The sequence below is a fragment of the Amblyraja radiata genome, chromosome 22 (assembly GCF_010909765.2).
Source record: "Amblyraja radiata isolate CabotCenter1 chromosome 22, sAmbRad1.1.pri, whole genome shotgun sequence".
In the NCBI taxonomy this organism is placed as follows: domain Eukaryota; kingdom Metazoa; phylum Chordata; class Chondrichthyes; order Rajiformes; family Rajidae; genus Amblyraja; species Amblyraja radiata.
In genome coordinates, this window is record NC_045977.1 from 24,785,982 (window position 1) to 24,811,410 (window position 25,429).

At 44.9% G+C, this 25,429-nt stretch overlaps 2 protein-coding genes across 3 annotated transcripts in view; both read right to left on the reverse strand.

Moving 5' to 3' along the window:
• Positions 1–11,899, reverse strand: part of LOC116985769 (sodium/myo-inositol cotransporter 2-like) — a 59,485-nt gene extending 47,586 nt beyond the window's left edge. The window contains exons 1-5 of the mRNA XM_033040749.1: positions 11,734–11,899; positions 8,243–8,314; positions 8,058–8,162; positions 4,384–4,443; positions 3,291–3,395 (exon numbers count right to left, since the gene is read on the reverse strand). Of these exons, the coding sequence (XP_032896640.1) occupies positions 3,291–3,395; positions 4,384–4,443; positions 8,058–8,162; positions 8,243–8,314; positions 11,734–11,892 (501 nt within the window). The 5' untranslated portion in view covers positions 11,893–11,899. The remainder of the gene's footprint in view (positions 1–3,290; positions 3,396–4,383; positions 4,444–8,057; positions 8,163–8,242; positions 8,315–11,733) is intronic.
• Positions 11,900–20,699: 8,800 nt separating this feature from the next.
• Positions 20,700–25,429, reverse strand: part of LOC116985770 (sodium/myo-inositol cotransporter 2-like) — a 30,784-nt gene continuing 26,054 nt past the window's right edge. Inside the window, exons 16-18 of one of the 2 annotated variants that reach the window (XM_033040750.1) lie at positions 24,122–24,205; positions 22,597–22,665; positions 20,700–20,972 (exon numbers count right to left, since the gene is read on the reverse strand). In XM_033040750.1, coding sequence (XP_032896641.1) covers positions 20,761–20,972; positions 22,597–22,665; positions 24,122–24,205 — 365 coding nt within the window. In that variant the 3' untranslated portion in view covers positions 20,700–20,760. The remainder of the gene's footprint in view (positions 20,973–22,596; positions 22,666–24,121; positions 24,206–25,429) is intronic. The other variant, XM_033040751.1, reaches the window with a different exon arrangement.

Below are 25,429 nucleotides of genomic sequence, written 5' to 3' on the forward strand. Positions count from 1 at the left end.
ACTTCTACAGATGCGCCATAGAAAGACTTTTATAGGGATGCCAAACACTTTCATTCAGTCCACCAAGGCTTGTTGAATCTCCCAGTTGTAACCATTTTAACTCCTCTTTCCATTCCCATTCTGTCCTTTCTGTCCTAGGCCTTCTCCATGAGGCCACACACAAACTGGAGGAACAACACATCATATTGCTTGGGTAGCTTACAACCCAACAGACTTGGGCAGTGGTCACTGCAAACAAGGACGAGCCCAGGACTGAAGTGAGCATCGATAACAAGAGACATGGACAGGCCTGGTGGCTGAGCGAGGAGTGACATCAGTGAGTGAGGAGGGACGTGGTGAGCAAGGCAGTACTCAGTTAAGTTTATGGTCACGTGTACCATGGTACAATGAAAAGCTTATGTTGCGTGATAACCAGGCAGCAGAAAGACAATATATGAATTAAATTGATCCATTTACAGTGTATAGATACATAATAAGAGAATAATGTTTAGTCCAATCAAGGATAGTCCGAGGGTCACCAAAAAGGTAATTAGTAGTTCAGCTCTCTGGTTGGGGTAGGATGATTCAGTTGCCCGATAACATCTGGGAAGAAACTGTCCTTGAATCTGGTGGTATGTGTTTTTACACTACTTTCCCATTTGCCTGAAGGTAGAGGGGAGTAGAGGGAGTGGCCAGGGTGCGACCTGTCCTTGATTATGCTGCTGGCCTTGCCAAGGCAGCGCAAGGTATAAATGGAGTCCATAGAAGGGAGATTGGTTTGTGTGCTGGTCTGGGTGAACACCTGGGTATTTCTTACCCAGGTGTTCTGATGAGTGTAGGACCAGAGCGATGGCATCGGCTGTGGACCTGTTGTGGCAGTAGGTGAACTGCAGTCAAGACCATTAGGTAGACTGTATTTAATGCTTTCCATAACTAGCCTCTCAAAACAATTACTGATGGTGGATGTTAAGATCACTGGATCGTGGTTGTTCAGGCATGAGGTCTTGCTTTTCTTCGGCACTGGGATGGTTGGTTTTCTTGAAGCAGGAGGTTCCCTCAGAACAGAGTAGGCAGAGATTAAAGATGTCCGCGAATATTTCCACCAGCTGGTCCGCACAGCTACCAAGGACACAGCCAGGAACTCCATCTGGGCCAATTGCTTTTCATGGGTTTACCCTCATGAAGGCCGATCTAACCTCTGCTACAGTCACCCTGTGGAGAATCTGAAGGACCAGGTGTCACCGCCCTGATGGCCTTCTGCACGAAGCGAGCAAAGAAAGCATTCAGTTTATCAGGTAGGGTTACACTATCACCAATGATGTTGCCTGACATTGCCTTGCAGCCAGTTATTCAAACCTTGCCACATTCTCTGTGTACATGAGTGATTATACTGGGACTCAAGTTTGTTTCTTGGCATCCTTGATGGCTTTACGGAGATCATTTAACTTGCATGCAGAAAACCTGGCCTTAACATGTGAATGTACCTCGCGGTTTAACCATGGATTTTGGTTGGGGAACAGTCGGATTGACTTTGTTGGCACAGTCTTCCATGCACTTGCAGATCAAGTTAGCTGTTGAATCCCTGAATTATGGACTAGTGAACTGACTCAAGGCAATTGTAAAAAGTGTCCTTTGACCAGCATTTCACAACTCTCTGTACCGGATCTTCCTGCGCCAATATTTGTTTGTAGGCAGGGCCAGTGTAGAGCAAGGAGGGGAGTTGGTGAGAGTGGGGAGCTGTTAGAGAACTGTCGCCCGTGTGAGTGCCGGTGGTCAGTCGAGGACAGGCCGCGTGAGTCCCGGCGGTTGGACGAGGATGGTCCGCTGAGAACAAAGAGGGATCCAGCCTGAACAAGGGTCCCGATCTGAAACATTACCTCTCCATGTTCTCCAGAGATGCGACCTGATGTGCTAAGTTACTCTAGCAATTTGTGTCTTCCATCTGTCACTATACTCATAGTACTCATGAATGAAACCTTTCTGCCATTGTTCCTATTGGACTAGGCAGTAAATATATTTTTTAACAGTTCCAATTCTCCTATAAGAGGAAAAGCCTTCACTGTATCTTCCCATTCAAGCCTCCTCAGGGCCTTATACATTTAATCAAGATCCCTCTCATTCTAAACTCCAGTGGACTCAAGCCCATGCTGTTCATTCTTTCACCATAAGATATCCCACCCATTCATGTAAACCTCTGAACTGCATCCAATGCATTGACATTCTTCCTTATATAAAGAATACTAGCTCAGTATTTCTTGCATACTTGTACACTAGCTTTTTAGCCAAACATGCACCCGGACACCCAGATCTCCCTGCTTCTCAAATCTTTCACCATTTAGATAATATGCTCCAGACCGCAGCCTTGGCCTCTCCTTCCCCCTCCTACAGCTCCGGACCTCTCGGCCCGTCCCCCCCGCCCCCCCCAACAGCCCCCACCTCAACTACAACTTAATCGCCGACGTGGTTGAGAAAACGGGGCTGGCGATGGTTTACATTGAAATCCTGGGGAGGTGAGGAAGGGGATGGGAGGATTGAGGGAGAGGATGGTTTAGGGAGAGAGAGGAGGGGGGGGGGGGGGGGGGGTGAGGGGGGGGGGTGGAATAGGTGGGAGGTGAGCAGTGGGGAGAATGAGGATAGAGAGGAGGGGGGTAGGGAGGGGATAGGGGTTATGGAGGGAGGGAGGGAGTGATAGAGTAGGGAAAAGGAGAGGGAGGGAGAGGTGAGGGAGGGAGTGGGGGAGGAGAGGAGAAGGGAAAGAAGGAGGGTGGAGAGGGGAAGGGAGTGCTGGTGGATGAGGGGGAATGGAGGAGGATAGGGGTAGGAAGAGGGATGGCAAGGTAATGGAGGAGGGGAGGGGGACTGAAGAGGGAGAGTGATATGCATTCACATTTATCTTATTTTTTACAATTTATTGCCACGTCAGCACACTTGGGGGCTATGGGTGAGTGCTGGAATATTGCATTCGGGGACCAGGCGTCCCCTGTAACAGGGACCCAACGGGTTCCACTTGGTCGAGTTTCATTTAAAACTCTCAGATGAAGTCCATCAAAACCGATTGCTGCCTCACCATTGCACTTTGTTCATTAAGCAAGGACTAGTTTTATTATCAGTGTACTGAATAGTTATGAAGAGGGAAATATTATATTGGGATTAGATGCTGAGCATTTCAGTCCATCTATATTCTCGTTATTACAGTGTGGCATACACTAGAAACCTGTATTTTCTAAGTCGTTCAATTCATATTTCAATGGAAATTATTTTAAATACAGACAATAAGCTTCTCTGTATATGGAAATGAAACAGAAACCTACCGATATTTTTGTAAATATATATGCAAATAATGAAAGCATAGCGATGATGAAATGAATTCTTTGGCCCCCAAATCGTTTTAGTAAATATTCTGGCATAGTGGTGACCTGCGGGAAGAGAATATTAGAGAAAGACAAAGAAAGGTAGTAACTCATTAATCACAATCTTCAAGAGAAATACATTGATTCTCCCAGCAATTAAGAGAAGGTCCTTTTCGGATGCTAAGGCATGGGCCCATGACTTTTGGATTGGACTAGGGAGTCGGGGGGAGACCGTATTGGTGGCTCGTTTGAAGCTGGCCCATTTGGACCTGAGCAGGCCAGTCCAGGTGGCCCAGCCTTGCCGTTGAGGGCGTCCGCCATCTCGGGTCCCACCTAGTTCATCCTTAACAGAAAATAAACCTTTGCGTGTGGATGTACGTACGAGGTCCGGCCGCCTCCTTCGGCTGTCCGTCCGTTTTTGTGCCTCCGGTTCTAGGGGGGGGGGGGGGAGGGGGTAATGTGGAGGCACCGGGTGGTGGGCCACGCACTGTACATAACCTTCGGCTCTTGGGGGGGATCACGTGCACCGGTGACGAGAGGTAGGAGTCACGGTGTGGTCACAGGTGCCCCTGGGGAGTATTTAAGGGTTAATCGTGCGTGCACGGGGTTGGTGAATGAGGAGAATTAGTGTAACAATAAAGAACAAGAATTTTGGACAAACTTCATGTCTACCTCGTTGTTTAACAGACAACTCCGCGTCCGCTACAGTTTTGTAATTTTCTATGTCCTGTGGAGATTTTCTATGAGGAGTGAAACCGTCCTCTGGTAAAAGCAAGAAGCAGTTAATAACAAGCAGAGCTGCTGTTTTGAAAGTGCAATTTTGAGTTTAACCAAAGGCCTTCACACTTCTCACCATTATCACACCCACCAAATAAACCAAACAGATTTAGTGAAGATTACATTGAGTCTAATTCTCTACAATGGGCCTGATCAAGAAATCTGCATGGATGTTGCTAATTCGCTCCCACATTCAACTTAAAGAAACGTTTAATTCCAGAAAACACATCAGTGATCACTATGAAAATATAAACTGTAAAAAGAACAAATGTCTTACTCCAGCTGCAATGTATATGGGAAGAAAGAGCCAGGCGAGCATCATCAAGGCATACATTCCCTGGAGAGTAAATGATAGAAAGATATATCAGAAATCTGGTCGTTGTGCTATCGTCTTAACCGCTGGAAAAAGAGCTGCCCTTCACTAGATACAAAATTTCCACCAAATTGAAGCGGATCTGCACCCTTCCCTTAGATTCTTCTGCTGCATACTTATGCTAAGGGTCATTTACAGTAGCCAATCAACCACAGTAGCCTCTTGCATTCCCCATTGTACTTTGTGTCCCAAAGAATTGTTCCCTTTCGACTCCAGAGACACTCCCCTCTCCAGTCCTCCTGACACATCAGCCCCACCAGAGTTTCCACTGCACCTGAAAATCACCCTCCTCTTGCCTTCCCCATTGTACTTTGTGGCCTTTAAGTTCAGTGGGTGCCATGTAAATGCAAGTTTTTTTTTGTTGTTGTTTTCTTCATTGGACTGAGAAGCTCAAAAGCACTTTGGCATGGTATTTGGGCAAATACCACGATTTAGTTGCACAGGATTGTTCCCTTCACACAGATCACTATAAAAATCACAGCACATAGGAATTATTAAATATAATGGGGTTAAATAAGCCCAAGAATTTATGGTAAATTATCTGTGTCAAAGTCATAGAGTCGTAGAGCTATATTGCTGTTCACCCCACCTTATCCATGCCAACGCATAGAATTGTTAAAAGGATTGATCACAGCAGTCCAGAGACTCGGGATAATATGTTGAAATAATGCAAAGTCATATTGGTAAGAAGGCAAAATTACAGGGATGGTGAATGAAAAATTTGAAAGGTTGATTTTAATCTTTGTAAATCTTTCCTGCACCTTTTCCAGCTTAATATCTTTCCTACAAGAGGGTGACCAAAACTGAACACAATTTTCTAAGTGTGGCCTCGCCAATGTCTTATACAACTGTAACATGAACTCCCAATTATTGCAGCACTTTGTGTCTATCTATGGTATAAACCAGCATCTGCAGTTCTTTGTTTCTATGTTAAGGGAGAGGTTGTTGTCTTGACACCATGTTGCTAAGTTCTCTATCTCCTTCCTGTATTCCATCAAGTCATGGTTTGTGATCCGGCCCACTGTGGTGGTGTCTTCTGCAAACTTGTAAATGGAGTTAGAGCAGAAAGTGGTTGCACAATTGTGAGTGTATAGGGAGTAGAATAGGGGTTGGAAAACGCAACACCACCAGGAGTGGAATAACCCCGGCCATAGCGGAGGGTCAGGCCTTAACACTGAGCACTCAGGAGGTACAGTGTGCTCTGTGTAGAATCAATCCACGCAAGGCTGCAGGCCCGGGTGGAGTCCAGGGAAGGGTACTAAAGGACTGTGCTGTACAGCTGGCGGAGGTATTCACGAGAATCTTCAATCTGTCTCTATCTCTGGCAATGGTCCCCAAGTGCCTGAAAACGGCCACCATAGTGCCGGTGCCGAAAAAGTCTAAAGTGACCAACCTGAACGACTACCGCCCGGTTGCCCTAACTCCAATCCCAATGAAGTGCTTCGAAAGGCTGGTCCTCTCCCACATCAAATCCAGCATCCCTGCCTCACTGGACTCTCATCAATTTGCATACAGGGCAAATAAATCAACAGAGGATGCCATCTCTCTGGCTCTTCACACTGTCCTGACTCACCTGGACAGACAGGGCACGTACACGAGGATGCTCTTCATTGACTATAGCTCTGCATTCAATACGGTCATCCCCACCAAGCTCACCACCAAACTCCACCAGCTAGGCCTCAGCTCGCCGATATGCGATTGGATCCCGAACTTTCTGACGGAGTGACCGCAGGCAGTGAGACTGGGCCCGCACCTGTCCTCCACTATCACCCTGAGCACCGGCACACCACAGGGCTGTGTACTAAGCCCCATGCTCTACTCCCTCTGCACTCACGACTGTGTTCCTGCATTCGACACCAACACCATCGTGAAGTTTGCAGACGACACAACAGTGATTGGGCTGATCACCAACGGTGATGAAACAAAATACAGAGCGGAGGTGCAGAACCTGGCGGACTGGTGTACACGCAACAACTTGTCACTAAACACCTCCAAGACCAAGGAGCTGATTATTGACTTCAGGAGGTCCCATAATGGAGAATACGCCCCAATCTCCATTTACGGGGAAAGTGTAGAGAGAGTGTCCAGTTTTAGGTTTCTAGGCACTCACATTTCTGAGGACCTCACATGGTCCACCAACACCGCTGCACTGGTCAAGAAGGCATAGCAACGACTGTTCTTCCTGAGGACATTAAAAAAGACTGGTCTGCCCCAACAGCTGCTGACAATGTTCTACCGCTGCACCACAGAGAGCATACTAACGTATGGCATCTCTGTGTGGTATCTCAGCTGCATGGAGGCGGAGAGGAGAGCTCTTCAGTGCGTCGTCCATAGAGCGCAGAGGATCATTGGGACACAGCTACCAGCCTTGGAGGGCATCTACCACACACGGTGCCTCAGGAAGGCCGTCAGCATCCATAAAGACTCCTCACACCCTTGTAACGGACTGTTCGAACTACTTCCCTCCGGCAGACATTACAAGGCCTTCTACGCCCGAACCTCCAGACTCAGAAACAGCTTTATTCCCAGAGCTATAGCAGCTCTGAACCGGCCCAGCTGAGTGCCCCCCATCCCCCCTGGACTGTCTCCCTTGGATGGTCACGTCACACAGCTTATTTATTTATTTTACTCTTCTTTTACATCGGTTGGAAGTTGCATACTAAATCTCGTTGCACTGACGTGCTATGACAATAAAATATATTATTATTATTATTATTATTATTATTATTGAGCCTGTCAGGGAGAGATGTATTGATGCCATTGCTACTGCCTAACTTCACTTTATAGCCCATTGTAGCATGTGAGCTGTTCCGAACTAGTCCAGAATGTTAGAGCCCATGGGATGCACAGTAAGTTGGCATATTGAATCCAGAATTGGCTTGGTAATAGGAGGCAGAGGATGATGGTGGAGGATATTTTTTATGATGGGAAGCTTGTGAGTGATGTACCACAGGGATCGGTGCTGGAACATTTATTATCACATGTAATACCAATTTAGATTAAAAAGTGATTAATATGTTTCCAGACCACACAACAAAATTGATGCTGTTGACTGTGAAGAGTGCAATGGTAAGCTACAGTATGATATCAATCATTAGATGGGCAAAGCAATGGGCGATGGAATTTAATTCTGATAAAATTGAGGTGATGCACTTTGTTAAGCCTAATAAGGGATAATGCACACAATAAATATTAAGTACTTCAGTGTACACATCTAAGGATCCCTAAAGATGGCTACAAACGTAGATAAGATGGTGAAGAAGGCATATGGGATACATACTGGGCAGTAGAATATAAGGCCAAGAAGCTTTTTGTGCAACATTGATAATGACACAGCTGGAGTACTTCGTATAGTTCTGAAGGCCATACTCTACTAAAGACATGATTGGACAGGAGAGGGTGTCGGTGAGATTTGCCAGGATGTTACCTGGGATGGTGTATCTCAGTGATAAGGTGATCGGCTCAGTTTTAATTTGAGTGAATGGCAAAACAGGTTTAAGTGACTAATGCCTATTCCAGTACATCTGCATCCGTGGCTGAATTCTATGGTTTGATTTTTTGACGAATAAATAACTTACACACCACTCGTAGGCGCTGACAGCAATGCCCGATGAAGCAGCACTCCCAGCCAGACCAATGAAATGGCCACTTCCAACATTGCTGGCAAACAGCGATGCTCCAATCTAAAACAAAAGGGAAGGGACTATGATCAAAAAGTGTCAAATCCTGGGAACCCAACAAAGTCATAAGCCAAAATACTCACGGGGCACCAAGTCATGTTCCTGCCAGCCAGGAAGTAACCTTTGACAGTGTTCCTCTTCGTCTTATACATAGCCTAACAGAGAAAATGTAAAAAAATGGTCATTGGTATCTGAGTCTGAGACCTTATTCTGGACAGTGGAGTGCTGCAGACTTGCACTATTTGAAGGGAAGGGAAGATATGAAAAAAACTAAAAATATTTGATGTGGAATAGCTATGTCACTCATGAATGCCAAGTTCTTATTCCCACTAAATGATAAGATCAGATCCAATGTGATATTCAACCAGGCCCACATCTGGTCTCCAGGTATGTAAAAAATTGCATAGCTCTTTTCAAAGAACAATAATATTTATCTCTCAATCAGGGCTCCCACAAACAATCTGCCTATTTCTTGCAATCTTTTTGTGGGATGCCATATTTTTAGAGTTTAAAGAGATACGTCATGTACACAGGCCCTTCAGCCCACTGAGTACACGCCAACCATCAACCACCCCATACACACTAGTTCTTTGTTACCCCACTTTCTCATCCACTCCCTACACACTAGGGGCAATATTGAGAGGCCAATTAACCTAAAAACCTGTATGTCTTTGGGATGTGGGAGGAAACTTGAGGAAACACATGCGATCACATGGAGAACATTGAAACCCCACACAGACAACATCTGAGGTCAGAATCGAACCTGCATCCTTGGCGCAGTAAGGCAGCTCTACCACTTGCACCACTTCCTCTTACTGTATCAATGACTATTTGTCAAAATATTTAATTAGCTACAGTCTGTCTACATATCTGTTCATCTAATTCTCGTTGAATATTGGGAGGCCTAGAGTACTGTATAACCCATCAAAGTGATCATCCCTTTCTTATTCCTAGATTCTAACTATAAAGCCTCATTGGCTGATCCCCCAGAATATCCTTCCTCAGTCTTGAAAGACACAATATAAATGAAAAATCTTTCTTTTCCTTTTCCAACCCATTGAAAAGTTATCATTGACAGGGAATCTCAGCCAATTGGTTTTGGTGGTGATTGCTCAAGCATTTAATTTATGTACCTTGCAAAAGAGAAATTGAACCTAGAGCTGAGACGAGGCCGAAGGGGAACCCAGCGGCTAGGCTGGGCTGCTGCACCATCAGGCAGTAGATAGGAATTTTTGGTGAACTTTTGTGACCTTGTTGGCGCCAGACACGTGACAACACTTGTGTACTGCCTAGCTGAAGTCTGCTGTATGATTTTACCGGGTGGTATGTAAAACAAAGCATTTCAATGTTGCTAGGTACATGTGACAATAGGTATCATTCAATCATTGAATTGAATCAATTGTTATTATATGTGTTCAGCTCTGAATCCTTCTAGCCAAGAATCACAGAAGAACATTATTCAGATTATTTTTAAGTTCATTAAAAACAAGTAACTCTGCTACTAGTATAATTAATATTACTACAAATAATATCTCACAAAAACCTAAAATAAGGAATTATATAATAGAGGATTATCAGATTAAAAAATGCTCAAACTATCATAAAGCCACATGCACTGCTGCAGCTTTGGTATTCTAAAGAGTTTACACAGCTTTTTAACTCTTCACTAACAGCCAATTTAACTCCCATGTGATTAGTCCTAACACCATTTTACTTTAGTTTAGGGATACAGCATGGATATAGGCCCTTCAGCCCATTGAGTTCATGCCGAGCAATGATCATCCATACACTAGTTCTATCCTGCGCACAAGGGACAATTTTTGCAGAAACCAATTAACCTAACAACCTGTACATCTTTGGAATTCACAGTTTACCCCAGTGACGGTTGCCACTCTTACACACTCCCCCCATCCCTTACTCCCTTGAATGAGATCCATGCTCAATGCCTAACATTGGCATATGCAGGCTTTAGGATACTGTCTCTGCAACATCACTGAATAAAAAATGGACAAAAATCCATAGACTCCCACAGCTATGTCAACTGCTCTTCCTTGCACCTAGCTTCCTGTAAGGATGCCATTTAATTATCCTTGTTTCTCCATCTGCTTTAATGACAAAACTATCCACATACATGCTTCCAAGATGTCTTCATTCCTCCTGAACCATGGTTTCCCTCTACCTCATATGCCTGAGAGCATTCCTGGCCCTGTCTATTTCCTGCTCTCATCTCCTTTCCTCCAGGAGTGAGTAAGAAGAAGAGTTCCCTTGTCTTCGCCTTCCATCCCACCAGCTTTCACATTTAACAGACCATCCATTTTAATTTTTGCCATCAATTATGAAATTCTATCCTCAGGCACATCTTCCCCTTTGCTTTCAGCATTCCAGAGAAACCCATTCCCTGTATAAATTCCTGGTCCACTCTTCCATCTTTATAAATCACTCTCTTTTTTATGCATTTTCTCATACAACTGCAGGAGACACAACACGTATCCTTTACCACCATCTAGGGACACAAATATACAAACATAGGAAATAGATGCAGGAGTAGGCCATTCGGCCCTTCGAGCCTGCACCGCCATTCAATATGATCATGGCTGATCATCCAACTCAGTATCCTGTACCTGCCTTCTCTCCATACCCCCTGATCCCTTTAGCCACAAGGGCCACATCTAACTCCCTCTTAAATATAGCCAATGAACTGGCCTCAACTACCTTCTGTGGCAGAGAATTCCAGAGATTCACCACTCTCTGTGTGAGAAATGTTTTCCTCATCTCGGTCCTAAATGATTTCCCCCTTATCCTTAAACTGTGACCCCTTGTTCTGGACTTCCCCAACATCGGGAACAATCTTCCTGCATCTAACCTGTCCAACCCCTTAAGTCTTGGATAAAGCAGTGATTCACTTGCACTTCTTTCAATCTAGTGTAGTGCACTCAGTGTTCATAATTTCGACCCCTCTGCATCAGAGAAATCAAACGCAGACTGTCCCTTATTTGTGTGCTAACTCTAACCACCACCATTAATCTATGATTCATGTGATGTCTGCAACAGCTAATCATCACCTCTATGATCCTGGCCTCACCCCGTCAGAGTTATATACGTCGTCTTTGCAGATATCTGGGATACGAGTCCTTCTTTGTTACCCTGCCCTGAGGTCCACAGGTATATCTGGAGGACAATTATGACACAACCACGTAGATACAAAGGCTTTTTATAAGAGCCTTACAAATAATCTGCATTTGTTAAGTTTTAAATGGGTAGAAATAGGGTTAGTCTATTTAATCATGATATTTTCACCAACCCTCTCCCTGCATTGGTCGGGTACAGAAAAGGGTGATAATAATCAAGACCGCAACTGCTATAAATTGTATGAAAGCAGCTGGCACTGTTGTGCCCCATGGTGATAAGGTTGACTGCCAACACTTGCTTTCTACCTTGTTGTAGATTATGGAGTTGAAGTCCATGGAGAAATATAATTCACTTTGAATTTCACCTGTCTGCAATTTATGAGATATTTTAATTTAAGAAGGCGTTTTGAATAAACAGTTTAAAGAGAAGACAAACAAGAACGTACCCAGAGTGCTACAAACAGGACAAAAATGAAGTACACGACTAGGACACCAATATCAGTCCCATTCAACTTCTGGCGCATGATAACTTGTTCTTCAGGGTTCAACGTGCTGGCGGGAGTCCCAGCTGTCCGAAACAAAGCATTCTCCGCGATCGTCTTCATGCTTCCAGACTTCTCCCGACAACACCAATATAACTATAATAGAAGGACAAAATGAATGTTGGTCCTGGCTTTTGATGAAAAAGTAATAATTCATTGCGGGGCTATCGAATCCTAAATCATCCCTTCTCTTTCTGTGTGCTGCTGTTGCTGACTATTTGGCTCTTAACCTAAAACACCCAAGATTGACCTAGCCTTTACCTGGCCTTTCTCATGCACCTCCTCCAACCTCATCTACTGTATCTGTTTTTCCAGGTGTGGATTCCTGTATATCAGCGAGACCAAGCGCAGGCTCGGCGATCGTTTCGCCGAACACCTCTGCTCAGTCCGCCTAAACCTACATGATCTCCCGGTTGCTCAACACTTTAACCCCCCCTCCTATTCCCACACTGACTTTTCTGTCCTGGGCCTCCTCCATTGTCAGAATGAGGCCTAGCATAAATTGGAGGTGAGTATTGCTTGGGTAGTTTACACCCAAGCTTCTCTAACTTCAAGTAGCCCTTGCATACCCTCTCTCTCCATCCCCTCCCCCTTCCCAGTTCTCAGACTAGTCTTACTGTTTCCAACTACATTTTATCTCTGTACCGCCCACTCCCATGACATCTGTCTGAAGAAGGGTCTCGACCCAAAACGTCACCCATTACTTCTCTCAAGAGATGCTGCCTGTCCCGCTGAGTTACTCCAGCATTTTGTGTCTATCCAGAATTTAAACCAGCATCTGTAGTTCTTTCCCTCACCTTTGGTTCCTTGTTTCTACACCACGGGGGAGATTAATTTGCAGCCACAGAATCTTCACAATCTCCTGTCTGACCCCTAATTAATGAGTCTCTGATTACTCCATTTTTGTTAGAGCCAGACCTGCACCACAGACTTGAGTGCTGTTGTTGCGCTCCTCTGAACTGTCACCCCACCCAAGAGGTAGGGCTCTTAAAAATAGCGGTCAGGGGATATGGGGAGAAGGCAGGAACGTGGTACTGATTGGGGATGATCAGCCATGATCACATTGAATGGCGATGCTGCCTCGAAGGGCCACACGGCCTGCTCCTGCACCTATTGTCTATTGATCCAAAATGTGACCCATTCCTTCTCTCCAGAGATGCTCCAGCGTTTTGTGTCTATCTTCAGTTTAAACCAGCATCTGCAGTTCCTTCCTACACACACTGAACAACATATCTTTATATTTTTGCACTATTATTGATTGTTTGTTTTTATGTGTATGGGGTGATTCTTCAGTAAGCGTCTACTTTGAAATTTCTGGAAGCCCGATTATGAAATTTAAATGTTAACAACTTTGAATGTTGTTTCACATAGATGAACATCTCTACTATGAGAAAAATGTTTGTCGCAATTTTTAGAGAATTGAATTCATTTTTTCCTCTACTTTTTCCAGGTTGCCCTCTGCATTCAGTCATATCTGTCGCATTTTTATGATGAACAAAACTATAAAATATAACTGATTTAAGAATATAAAATAACATTTTTGTCGTACTTTCAAATTATAGTGTCTTCCTCAAATAAACCACCAACAAAACAAATCAGAAAAATATCTAACACATTGATTTTAAACCTTCGTAACAGTTTAATGACGAAAAAAGTGGTGATTTTCAGCAAGAATGGTAACCGTCACATAACTTTTCACCGACTTCCTTGAAAACAATATTAACTTCAGATGAATACTGTTCATTTATCAATTACAATTGATAATTATGGTAATTGTTGTATTATTTTACATATTATGAGCATAAAATGCTCATGTGACAGATATGACGCAGCGTGATGGCGACAATCAATCAAGGCATCTCCATCACGCTGAGTCATATCCGTCACGTGACGGAGATGCCTAAAACTATCTTAAGGCTCCAACAGTTGCTAAAGGTTATGAACAGGATCTGGATCTGGGGCTGGGACTCCAGATCTGGGGCTGGGGCTCTGGATCTGGGGCTGGGGATCTGAGGCTGGGGATCTGGGGCTGGGGCTCTGGGGCTGGGGATCTGGGGCTGGGGATCTGGGGCTCTGGATCTGGGGCTGGGGATCTGAGGCTGGGGATCTGGGGCTGGGGCTGGGGATCTGGGGCTGGGGATCTGGGGCTGGGGATCTGGGGCTGGGGATCTGGGGCTGGGGATCTGGGGCTGGGGCTGGGGATCTGGGGCTGGGGATCTGGGGCTGGGGATCTGGGGCTGGGGATCTGGGGCTGGGGATTCTGATCTGGGGCTGGGGATCTGGATCTGGGGCTCTGGGGCTGGGGATCTGGATCTGGATCTGGGGCTGGGGCTCTGGATCTGGGGCTGGGGATCTGGATCTGGGGCAGGGGCTCTGGGGCTGGGGCTGGGGATCTGGATCAGCGGATCTGGAGCTGGGGATCTAGATCTAGGGCTGGGGATCTGGGGCGGGGGAATGTGGAGCTGGGTCTGAGGCTGGGGATCTGGATCTGGGGCTGGGGATCTGGGGGTCTGGGGATCTGGATCTGGGGATCTGGGGCTCTGGATCAGGAGCTGGGGGTCTGGACCTGGGGCTCTGGATCGGGATCTGGATCAGGAGCTGGGGATCTGAGGCTGGGGATCTGGGAATGGGGATCGGGAGCTGGGGATCTGGGGCTGGGGATCTGGGATCTAATTTTTTTTCTCCACGACTTCAACTGTTCGGAGATGATGGTGATTAAAGGTACTTACCTCGCAATGCAACAAAAAGCAGAGTTTTCACACGCTTCTCGTGCCACAAATCAGGGAAATTTCACAAGGTAGGTAACTATCGAAGTCCGTGATCTTTTGAGATCGGAAGTTCACGTCTATTCTATTTATAGTCATGTGGGATTGCTCAACAAAGGTGCGTGACGGTAAATGACTCCAATTGAAGGGACAGGGAATTTTTGAAAAAATGGGTAAGACTTTTAATTTTATCAAAAATACAAGAATATGCCAGCTGTGCCACTATTGAGGCACCCGTTGCATATAGTCAAAGAGAGACACTGCACAGATATCCACACAACTCTCAACCATCCATTTACACAGCAGCCAACCCACTCACGGTCACAGGGAGAACATGCAAACTCAACACAGACAGCACCCAATCTCAGAGTTGAACCTGGAGCTGTCAGCCAACAGCTCTTCTAGCTGCAGCACTGCACTGCTCCTCACAAACTAAATTATAATGAAGGCACTTTCGTGGTTCATTTCATTTAACCACATCAGGTGGTGTCGGAAGGTGTTCGAGCATACAGCAGTGAATTCTGAAGCTGACAGGATGTTGCTTTAAACAGATAAATCCACCTAGTTGTACTGTGACCGTCCAGTGACAGGCCAGAGTTGGGTTTAGACAGGCAAGTGTATGACTAATAATGTCTGTGAGCACTGTCAGTCTGTAGCTTTTGCAAAATAATTGAATGTGTTCAGCCTAGAAACATTTGTTAGCCCAATGAGCTTGGGTAGGTGGGGGTGGGTGAGTTTCTAAGTGCAGTTTCTGGGCCCCAGTGTTTGAACTCTTTCCTTTCTATTTACTGCAACATCTTTAGCCTCAGAGAAGCCACCATTTCGTCCACCTCTGGCCCTGTCTCACCGCTGTGGGTTTAGCTGCAGGGGGAAAAGAAAACATCTCCCACCCTGTTCAAGCATCCGGCGATCTCACCAGATGGTAGAGGTCTTTGGATGGGGGCCGCTTTCTGCCCTGGGCGGTCGGTGGTTGAAAGGCCTGGTGACAACTGCCAGGTGTGGTGGGGGGAAGGTGGGCAGAATGCGGTTAGCTTCGGAGCTGCTAGCAGGCCGGTTGATGGTCACTACACCTTGTTTCTTGCCTCCCTCGTTCTCTTCGGTCTGCTGCCAGATATTGTAGCTGTGGCTTCAGCTGTCGTGGGTGCGTGCGGGCGGGCGGGCAGTGGTATCTGTGCGAGAGTGTGGCGTGCCGCCTTGCCACAGGTTGCCGCAGCATCCGGTCCCCAGGGTGGCAGTTGGTGGCAGTTGGCCAGAACATTCCAACCGCTTGAAGCTGATTGGCTGCCCATTTAAGATCTGCCTCCTCTGATTGGCTGACGTCCCCCTGGCCCCAGGGAGAGCGAGCAGTGAGGTGAGGATGTGGCCAGGGATGGTGCGGCGGCTCGTTGATGACACACAAGCAGCTGCCTTTCGAGAGCATCCTTACCGACTGCATCACAGTATGGTATGGCAACTGCTGCAGGTAGTGTGGTATGGACACAGTATGGTATGGACACATTTATCTGTTTTGTAGTAAATGCCTACTATTTTCTGTGTGCTTAAGCAAAGCAAGAATTTCATTGTCCTGTACAGGGACACATGACAATAAACTAACTTGAACTTGAACTTGAACTTGCTCTGTCTCCGACCGGAAGGCATTGCAGAGGGTGGTGAAAATTGCCCAACGCATCGCCGGTTCCTCGCTCCCCTCCATTGAGTCTGTCCAAAGCAAGCGTTGTCTGCGGAGGGCGCTCAGCATCGCCAAGGACTGCTCTCACCCCAACCACGGACTGTTTACCCTCCTACCATCCGGGAGGCGCTACAGGTCTCTCCGTTGCCGAACCAGCAGGTCCAGGAACAGCTTCTTCCCGGCGGCTGTCACTCTACTCAACAACGTACCTCGGTGACTGCCAATCACCCCCCCACCCCCCGGACACTTATTATCACTTATTATTATTTATTCAAATCATTTGCTATGTCGCTCTTCCAGGGAGATGCTAAATGCATTTCGTTGTCTCTGTACTGTACACTGACAATGACAATTAAAATTGAATCTGAATCTGAATCTGAATCTGAATCTGAATCTTTCTCCCCTCTGATAACTCTTGCCTTTCTTAGCCCCTGTCCCACTTAGGAAACCTGAACGGAAACCTCTGGAGACTTTCAGCCCCACCCTAGGTATCCGTGCGGTTCCCGGAGGCTTTTGTCAGTCTCCCTACCTGCTTCCACTACCTGCAGCCTCCGGCAACCACCTGCAACCTCCGGGAACCGCACGGAAACCTTGGGTGGGGCGCAAAGTCTCCAGAGGTTTCCGTTCAGGTTTCCTAAGTGGGACAGGGGCATAACTTTCCACCTCTACCTGTAGCTGTCACCAGTCTCTCCGTTCCTGACTGCAACTGCGCTGCTCTTTCTATTCCTGCCATAACTGTCACCGATTCCTCGATTCTTGTCTGTGACTTTCCTTGTCCCTACATTTCTATCACTTCATTATTCATTTCTTCGCCTCTGTCTATGGTTGTTATCACTCACAACCAATTTTGGTTACTTTGCATTAGTTATTCTGTTTCAGCAGAGCTGATGGCTGGAGTCCTGCTTTAGTTTTGTTTTGTCTTTATCTGTCTCTCTCTGCTGTTTTTTAGAGTGGTTGTTACCTTGTCAACCTTGGAGTAGACCTTGTACTATCCAAACCACCAACTCCTTCTGCAGTTGTACAGAGCCCTAGTGAGACCACACCTGGAGTAATGTGTGCAGTTTTGGTCCCCTAATTTGAGGAAGGACATTCTTGCTATTGAAGGAGTGCAGCGTAGGTTTACAAGGTTAATTCCTGGGATGGCAGGACTGTCATATGCTGAGATAATGGAGCAGCTGGGCCTGTACACTCTGGAATTTAGAAGGATGAGAGGATATCTCATTGAAACATATCAGATTGTTAAGGGTTTGGACACGTTAGATGCAGGAAACATGTTCCCGAGGTTGGGGGAGTCCAGAACCAGGGGCCACAGTTTAAGAATAAGGAGTAAGCCATTTAGAACGGAGACGAGGAAACAATTTTTCTCACAGAGAGTGGTGAGTCTGTGGATTCTCTGCCTCAGAGGGCGGTGGAGGCAGGTTCTCTGGATGCATTCAAGAGAGAGCTAGATAGGGCTCTTAAAAATAGCGGAGTCAGGGGATATGGGGAGAAGGCAGGAACGGGGTACTGATTGGGGATGATTAGCCATGATCACATTGAATGGCGGTGCTGGCTCGAAGGGCCAAATGGCCTGCTCCTGCACCTATTGTCTATTGTGAAACCTATTGCCTTGTTTTAGATGCTACCTGCAGAAAATTTGGTTTGAACCGGAGTGGATCATGCTTGCAATCATGTCCAAGTGAAGTTGTACTAATCACGATCTTGGACTCCTGTGAGCTATCAACATTAGCTCACCTTTCCCTGTCCAGAAAGAGGCCAATTATATCACCTGAAAGCATTAATAGCAATGCTCTGCATTTTTCCACCCAAACTGGGCACAGAGGCTTCCACTATGACCCTCCTGGAACCAGCAGCACCTTTTGCCAATTTATTGATTTTCTCACCATTAAAAAGAATGCCTGCGGACTGGATGGTTTCAGTTGTCAAGAGCTACACGTCCACCTTTGAGTGCACAGCATGTACATAAACTAACAAGGAATGCCTCTCATTCCTCCATTTCCTCAGTAGTGAGGCTACCATTGGCAATCTTTCAGTTTGACCCTTGTGGCTACTAAGAGTGAGCACCACAGGGCAGGATGCCCATCTCAGAATGAGCTTCCAAGACCTTCAGAGAGACCTCTGACTAGCTGGACTCGTCTGATGAACAATGTGTTCTGGGCTCCGACTGCCTTCACTGAGATGTGCTGCCTGAAATGGTGGGAAGATCTTCAGTTATACTCTCAAGACTTGATTGCTCTCTCCATGGAGAACAAGCACACCATGATGTCCTTGCCACAAGACTATTCCATGTGGGTGCCTTGTCAGATAGAGGTCACCCGCATACTATGTTCGTGACAATGCGATTTCACCTACTCTGATTTTGCTGAGGAACCGGTACCAACTCTGGCACCAGATTGCTGAGTGCTGCTTCTTCTGATCAGTGTAGGCAACCATTAACATCCACGATGCCTGCAAACTTGAATCTTCTCATCAGCATGAGCTGAGAGAAGCCATGCTGTTAGATATTTTCAGCGGCCAGTTCTGCCTGGGGATAAATCCTGGCAGTAGGGGCAAGGACTGCCTCTATTTCACTGGTTCCTCACATCAGGTCACTCTCCAACCATTGCAGCCGCATGCAGATACATTGGGGCATCTGGTAACCAGGATGGCGGTGGAGACAATGAGGCTTCAGTATTGCAATTTCCCAGCATATTTGTTCTTCTAATTCTCATTAACTATTTGGAGGCCTGTAGTACACTCCCAAAAAGGTGATCATCTGTCAACTACCCCTTCATCCACCATCAATAATAGACTGTAACTAGTCGAGGCTCAGCACCAATGGCTGTGCCATCCCATTCATGATTTCTGATAGTAAAATTGGAAAATTACCTCGTCAGCATTTCAAAGAAAATGTTCCATCCATGACTCAAAGTTTACTGTTCCATCTTCTGTTCTCATTGTAACTTCATATCAACAGGAAATGTTAATCTGTACTTTCACCTCTTCCCCTCCCATCAATAGTGACACAAACCAGTGAAGCATTAACTCAACAGTCCTTCCAATCTAATGCACTGGATATAGGGTTTGTGGCAACACTGGAGAAATCAAAGGCAGGTTGTATGATCAAATGAGAACACCTCTGTTCAGTTGATCTGAGCTTCCAGTTGCCTCTCTCCTCCACCACCCCCCCCCCCCTCTCTCTCTCTCTCTCTTATCGCAAATATTCTCCAACACAAGCTAATGAAACCTCCTATTTAGACACTCAACATTGAATTTGGCAACTTTGACTTTCTGTCAGAACAAGACAATTCTAACAAAAGGTCATTGATTATAATGTTAAGTCTGTCTATGACTCTCCATTGATAATGGATTGTGCTTTTTCCCTCATTCCCCTGCTCTCAAGCATCTCCTTCCCCTGGTCACACCTGCTACAGATGGATCACCTGCTTCACCATTCCTCATCTAATCAGTCTCTTTGAGTCTCCTGCTTCATGTCACATTAACAGATAATCAATTCTCTATCAGTAGCTGTTTGTGGGAGCTTGGCGTGTAGTCTTAGATCGACATGTCTCTTGCATTACGGCAATGATACTAGTTGATTGGCTAGAATGTGTAATGCTGTGCAAATAATTATATACAATGCATTCAGAAAGTATTCAGACCGCTTATTATTTTCCACGTTTTCTTCCGTTACAGCCTTATTCTAAAACTGGTTTTTTTTAAATCATCAATCTACACACAATACCCCATAATAAAAAAGCAAAAAAAGGTGTTTAGAAATTTTTGCAAAGTAATTAAAAAGAAATAACTGAATTATCACATTTACATAAGTATTCAGACCCTTTACTCAGTAATTTGTTGAGGCACCTTTGGCAGTGATTACAGCCTCAAGTCTTCTTGGGTATGACACTACAAGCTTGGTACACCTGTATTTGGGTAATTTCTCCCATTCTTCTCTGCAGATCCTCTCAAGCTCTGTCAGGTTGGATGGGGAGTGTTGATGCACAGCTACTCTCAGGTCCTTCCAGAGATGTTCGATCAGGTTCAAGTCCGGGCTCAGGCTGAGCCACTCAAGAACATTCACAGACTTGTCACAAAGCTATTCCTGCATTGTCTTGGTAGAAACATCTCAAGGATAATCAATGGAAATAGGATGAACCTAAGCTCAATTTTGAGTGTCATAGCAAAGGGTCTGAATACTTATGTAAATGTGATATTTCAATTATTTATTTTTAATTACTTTGGAAAAATTTCTAAACACGCTTCTTCATTCTGGGATATTGAGTGTAGATTGATGATTAAAAAAAAAGAATTTAATCCATTTTAAAATAAAGCTGTAACGTAACAAACAAAATGTGGAAAAAGTGAAGGAATCTGAATACTTTCTGAATGCACTGTAAATGCAAGTCATCCATTACCTTTCATGATTCAATGCAACAAAAAATGAAACAAATTAATTTTTTGACGTAAACCTTTCCTCTATTGTAAATGTAAGAAATATTGCATCATTCCATTTTTTTAAGCAAAGTAAGCAAAGAGAAAAACAGCAGCACTCAAGCACACAATTACATTAGCATTGATGAAATAGCGCAAATGAGGTTCCTCCTTGAACATGTTCACGTTGGCTGGTGCTTCGGGGAGTGCAGGACTCTCTGCTTCTTCATTCTTATCCATCCCACAGAACCACAAAATAAACGAAATCAGTTTCGGCCTTTGCTTGTCTGATCCACCTGCGAGGAAGAATGCAGCTTACTACAGAAAAACATTCAATAGTTCAAAGGCAGAAGCTGACAAAAAATAAAGATGTAGATGCTCGAATCTGAAACACAAAACAGAAATGCTGAAAGAGCTTAGCATCTGTGGAGAGAGAAATCAGTCGATGATTCAGGCCGAAGTCACTTCATCGGAACTGAGAAAGAGAGAAAACATGTTGGGCTGTAAAAGAGAAGGTGGGGAGGGCACTCAGAGGAACAAAGGGAACAAATACAATAGGGTGAAACGATGGAGAGGTCAACAACTTTATCTGTGTGGAAACACAGGAGACTGCAGACGCTGGAAACTGGAGCAACAATCGTCTGGAGGAATCAATTTGGGTCCAAAACCCTGAATCATAACTGAGCGAGGGGAGATAGCTAGTATAAAGAGGGAGGGTGAGACATGGCCCAGAGGTGATCGGTGAACTTAGGTGAGGGCTCTGGTTGAGGTGTTGAGAAAGGAGGCATGCATCAACGAATGCAATCAAGGCATAAAGACAATATGAAATTGATCAGGCAGGCAAGATAAATGAAAATCCTAAGAGATTCTACAGGTATCTCTTGGGAAAGGGCACAAAAAGATGGGTGGACCAAAAAAGGATCAGAATATTTTTGGTCCAGAATGAAAAGAAAAGGGAAAGGAATAGTACGTACAAATGGCCTGATACAAAGAAGTTGAACTGTATATTAAATAGCCATCTATCATTTCACCCATTCCTGGCATTCCCTGTGTCCCCCCCCCCCCCCCCCCCTTCTCTGTTAGACTAACTTATTTTCTTAGTTCTGAAACCTGAAACATTAACTGATTTCTTTGGCCACAGATCCTTTTCACCTGGCTGAGCTCTTCCAGCATTTCGGACTTTATTTAGACTAAGTTTTGAATGGTCAGTTGATTTCCACCGGGTGGCGCAAGCAATGGCTGCCTCGCCAACAGTCTGTCTGTCCTTTCCTTCTTTATGTTTAAATAGTATGTGTTAAATTATGTTTTTAGTGTTCTTTAGCTTGTTTTATGTAGGGGGCGGTGGGAGAAACTTTTTTTCTAATCTCTTACCTCGACGGAGATGCGATTTTTTCCGTATCATATCTCCGTCCGCACTGCGGCCTAACATCGAGGAGTTGGTGGGCTTTGCTGGAGACCAACGTTTGAGAGCTCCACCACGGGTGCCTACAGACTTACCATCGCAAGCTCCAACCGTACAATGTTCTATTGTATCATCTTCTGTTGTATGTGAACTCGGTTTGCGGCAGTATCTGAGCGGTTGAATTAAACTCCCTGGTTTAACTAACGTTCTAGGTTGGCTGATGTTACCATGTAGGATACATTGCCGAGTGGCCACATTTATGACATTAACTGGTCGGGAAGGAAATCCTGTTGTAACTTGGGGATGACATGTATCCCACAATCCAGGAGAGCTGGGGGAATTGCAACCCAAAGTACAATACCCTGAAATTCACCCACACTAATCCTACCCTTAAACCAGGCTAAAAGTGAGCTAGAATTTTAGGAGCACGTTTCACACTACAAAAACGTAGAAATTGATTAGACATTATTAGTGCCTTATCTTTTAATATGAAAATGTCATCACAAACTATTCCTTACCTACTGAAATATGGATATGGCTCAAGTTGATGATTTCCACTGAATTAGCCTTATCTTCTTCAAGTTGTTCTGGATAAGTGTGAAATATGTTACACTTGGAACAGTACAGCACAAAAACAGGCCTTTCAGCCAACAATGCCCACGCCACGCCAAACATGATGCCAAGTTAAACTAATCTTCTCTGCCTGCACATGATCCATATCACTCTGTTCCCTGCATATCCATGTACTGTATACAATACAATTTATTTATTGTCATTTGAACCTCAAATGAAGTTCAAACAAAATTTGGTTACTGCAGTCATACAACAAGAAAAGAACCAAGACACACAACCAACACATTGTACAAAATCCCCACCATAGCATCTGCCTCCACCACCACCCCTGGCAGTATGTTCCAGGCACCCAACATTCTCTGTAAAAAACATACCACACATCTCCTTTCAACATTGCCCCTGTCAATTTAAAGTTACATCCTCTGTCAGGGTGGAAATGCCATTGAATGTCAATGGCATTTCCACCCTGGAAAAAAGGTTCTGACCGTGTACCTTACCTATGTCTCTCATTTGGAGAACTAGAGGACATAGGTTTACGGTGAGAGGGGAAAGGTTTCATGGGAATCTAAGGGGCAACTTTTTCACACAGGGTGGTGGATATATGGAATGAGCTGCCAGAGAAGGTAATTGAGGCAGATATTATAACCACTTTTAAAAGGCATTTGGATAGGTACATGGATAGGAAAGGTTTAAAGGAATATGGGCCAAACACGGGTAGGTGCGACTAGTTTAGATGGGGCAGCTTGGCCAGCATGGGCAAGTTGGGCCAAAGGGCCAGTTTCTGTGCTGTATGACTCTATGACTCTATAATTTTATATACTTCTGTCAAGCCTCCCCTCAGCCTCCGATGTTCCAGGGAAAACAATCCAAGTTGGTCCAACCTCCCCTTATAGCTGATATCCACTAACTCAGGCAGCATTTGGGTGAACCTCTAAAGCACTCTCTCCAAATCCTCCCTGTAATGGGACGATCAGAACTGCACACAATACTGCAAATATTTCCTAACCAAAGTCCTGTAAAGCTGTCACATGACTTCCTGACTCAAGCCCTGACTAATGAAGGCACGTATACCATAAGCCTTATTTACCACTCTATCTACTTGTGTTGGCAGGGAGCTTTGGATTTGGACTCCAAGATCCCTCTGTACATCCTTGCCATTAATTATATACATTCCCCTTACATTCGACCTCTCAAAGTCCAACATCTCACACTTGCCAGATTAAACTCCATTTGCCATTTCTATGCTCATTTCCATAGCAGATCTATATCCCTTGTACACATTGACAACCTTCCACCAATTTTGCTGTAAACTGCAAAACATGCTAACCAGCCCATTTACATTTGCATAGTGGTCGTTTACATATATCACAACAAACAGAGACCCCAGCACAGATCCCTGCAGATCCTGTCGCATTAGGTGTCAATCCCGTTGCATTACAAGCTAAAGCAATTTGAGGGGAAGATTCCTACCTGTCACGACAGTGATGTCATTTGTATTGCTGATTTCCTCTTGGTTTTTTTGATCAGATTGTCTCACACCAGGTATTGGTAAATCTGGTGTAGGAAATATTCTGTTAATTATTATGAAAATGTTCTAGTAACATGCAATGCCTGCAACCCAATCTGGCTAAATAAACCATCTCTTTTCAAGAACATCCAAGACAATAGACGACAAACAATAGGACAATAGACAATAGAGTGTTTAGTTGTCAGATGCATTGGATATGAATTGCAACAATAAAATCTCACTTGTTGCAGCTTTACAGGAACATTAGATGCAAAACATTACGTATATAAACAATAAATTATCAGTTATTCTAAGTAAACTAGTTTAGTTTATTATTGTCGCATGTACCGTGGTACGGTTATAAGCTTTTTGTTGCATTCTATCCGGTCAGCGAAAAGACCTTGCATGAATACAATCAAGACATCCAGTGTACAGATACAAGTTAAAGGATATAACTTTTAGTGTAAGATAGTGTTCAATAAAGTCCATTTAAAGATAGTTCAAAGAGCAACAATGAGGTAAATGGGAGGTTAGGATTGCACTCTAGCTAGTGAGAGGGTGGTTCAGTTGCCTGATAACAGCTGGAAAGAAACTGTCCCTGAATCTGGAAGTATGCATTTTCAAACTTCTGTACCACTTGCCCAATGTGAGAGGGGAGAAGAGGGAGTGACCAGGGTGAGACAGGTCTTTGATTATGCTGGTGGCCTTGCCGAGCTGCGTGAATTGTAGATGGACCATGAAAGTGCAAAAGTCAAAGGCCTTTTGGTCCTTTTAAAAAAAAAAGCAGGACAAAGTACTGCACAATCAATCTGGCCAACACCGTGGCACAGCGGTAGAGCTGCTCCCACTCAGCGCCAGATACCTAGGTCCAATCCTGACTATGTGTGCTATCCTGCGGAGTTTGTATGTTCTCCCTTGGACGGTGTGGGATTTTTCCAGGTATTCTGATTTCCTCCCACATCCCAAAGAGATGCATATTTGCAGGTTAATTGACTGCTGTAAAATGCCCTTAGTATGTTGGACATAGAACTAGTTTGTGGGTGCTCGATGGTCAGCATGGACTTGTGGGCTGAAGGACCTGTTTTCCACGCTGTATCTCTAACTAAACTAAACTAAGCTAAATTAAACTAATGTCAATAATCAACAATGTGATAAAAGCAATCGTTACCAGTGTTATGAAGTGGCATTTATCATCAGTGACTGACTCCCCGATGCCCAGTTTGGGTTTTACCAGGACTACTGAACTCTAGACCTGATCAGAACATTGGTCA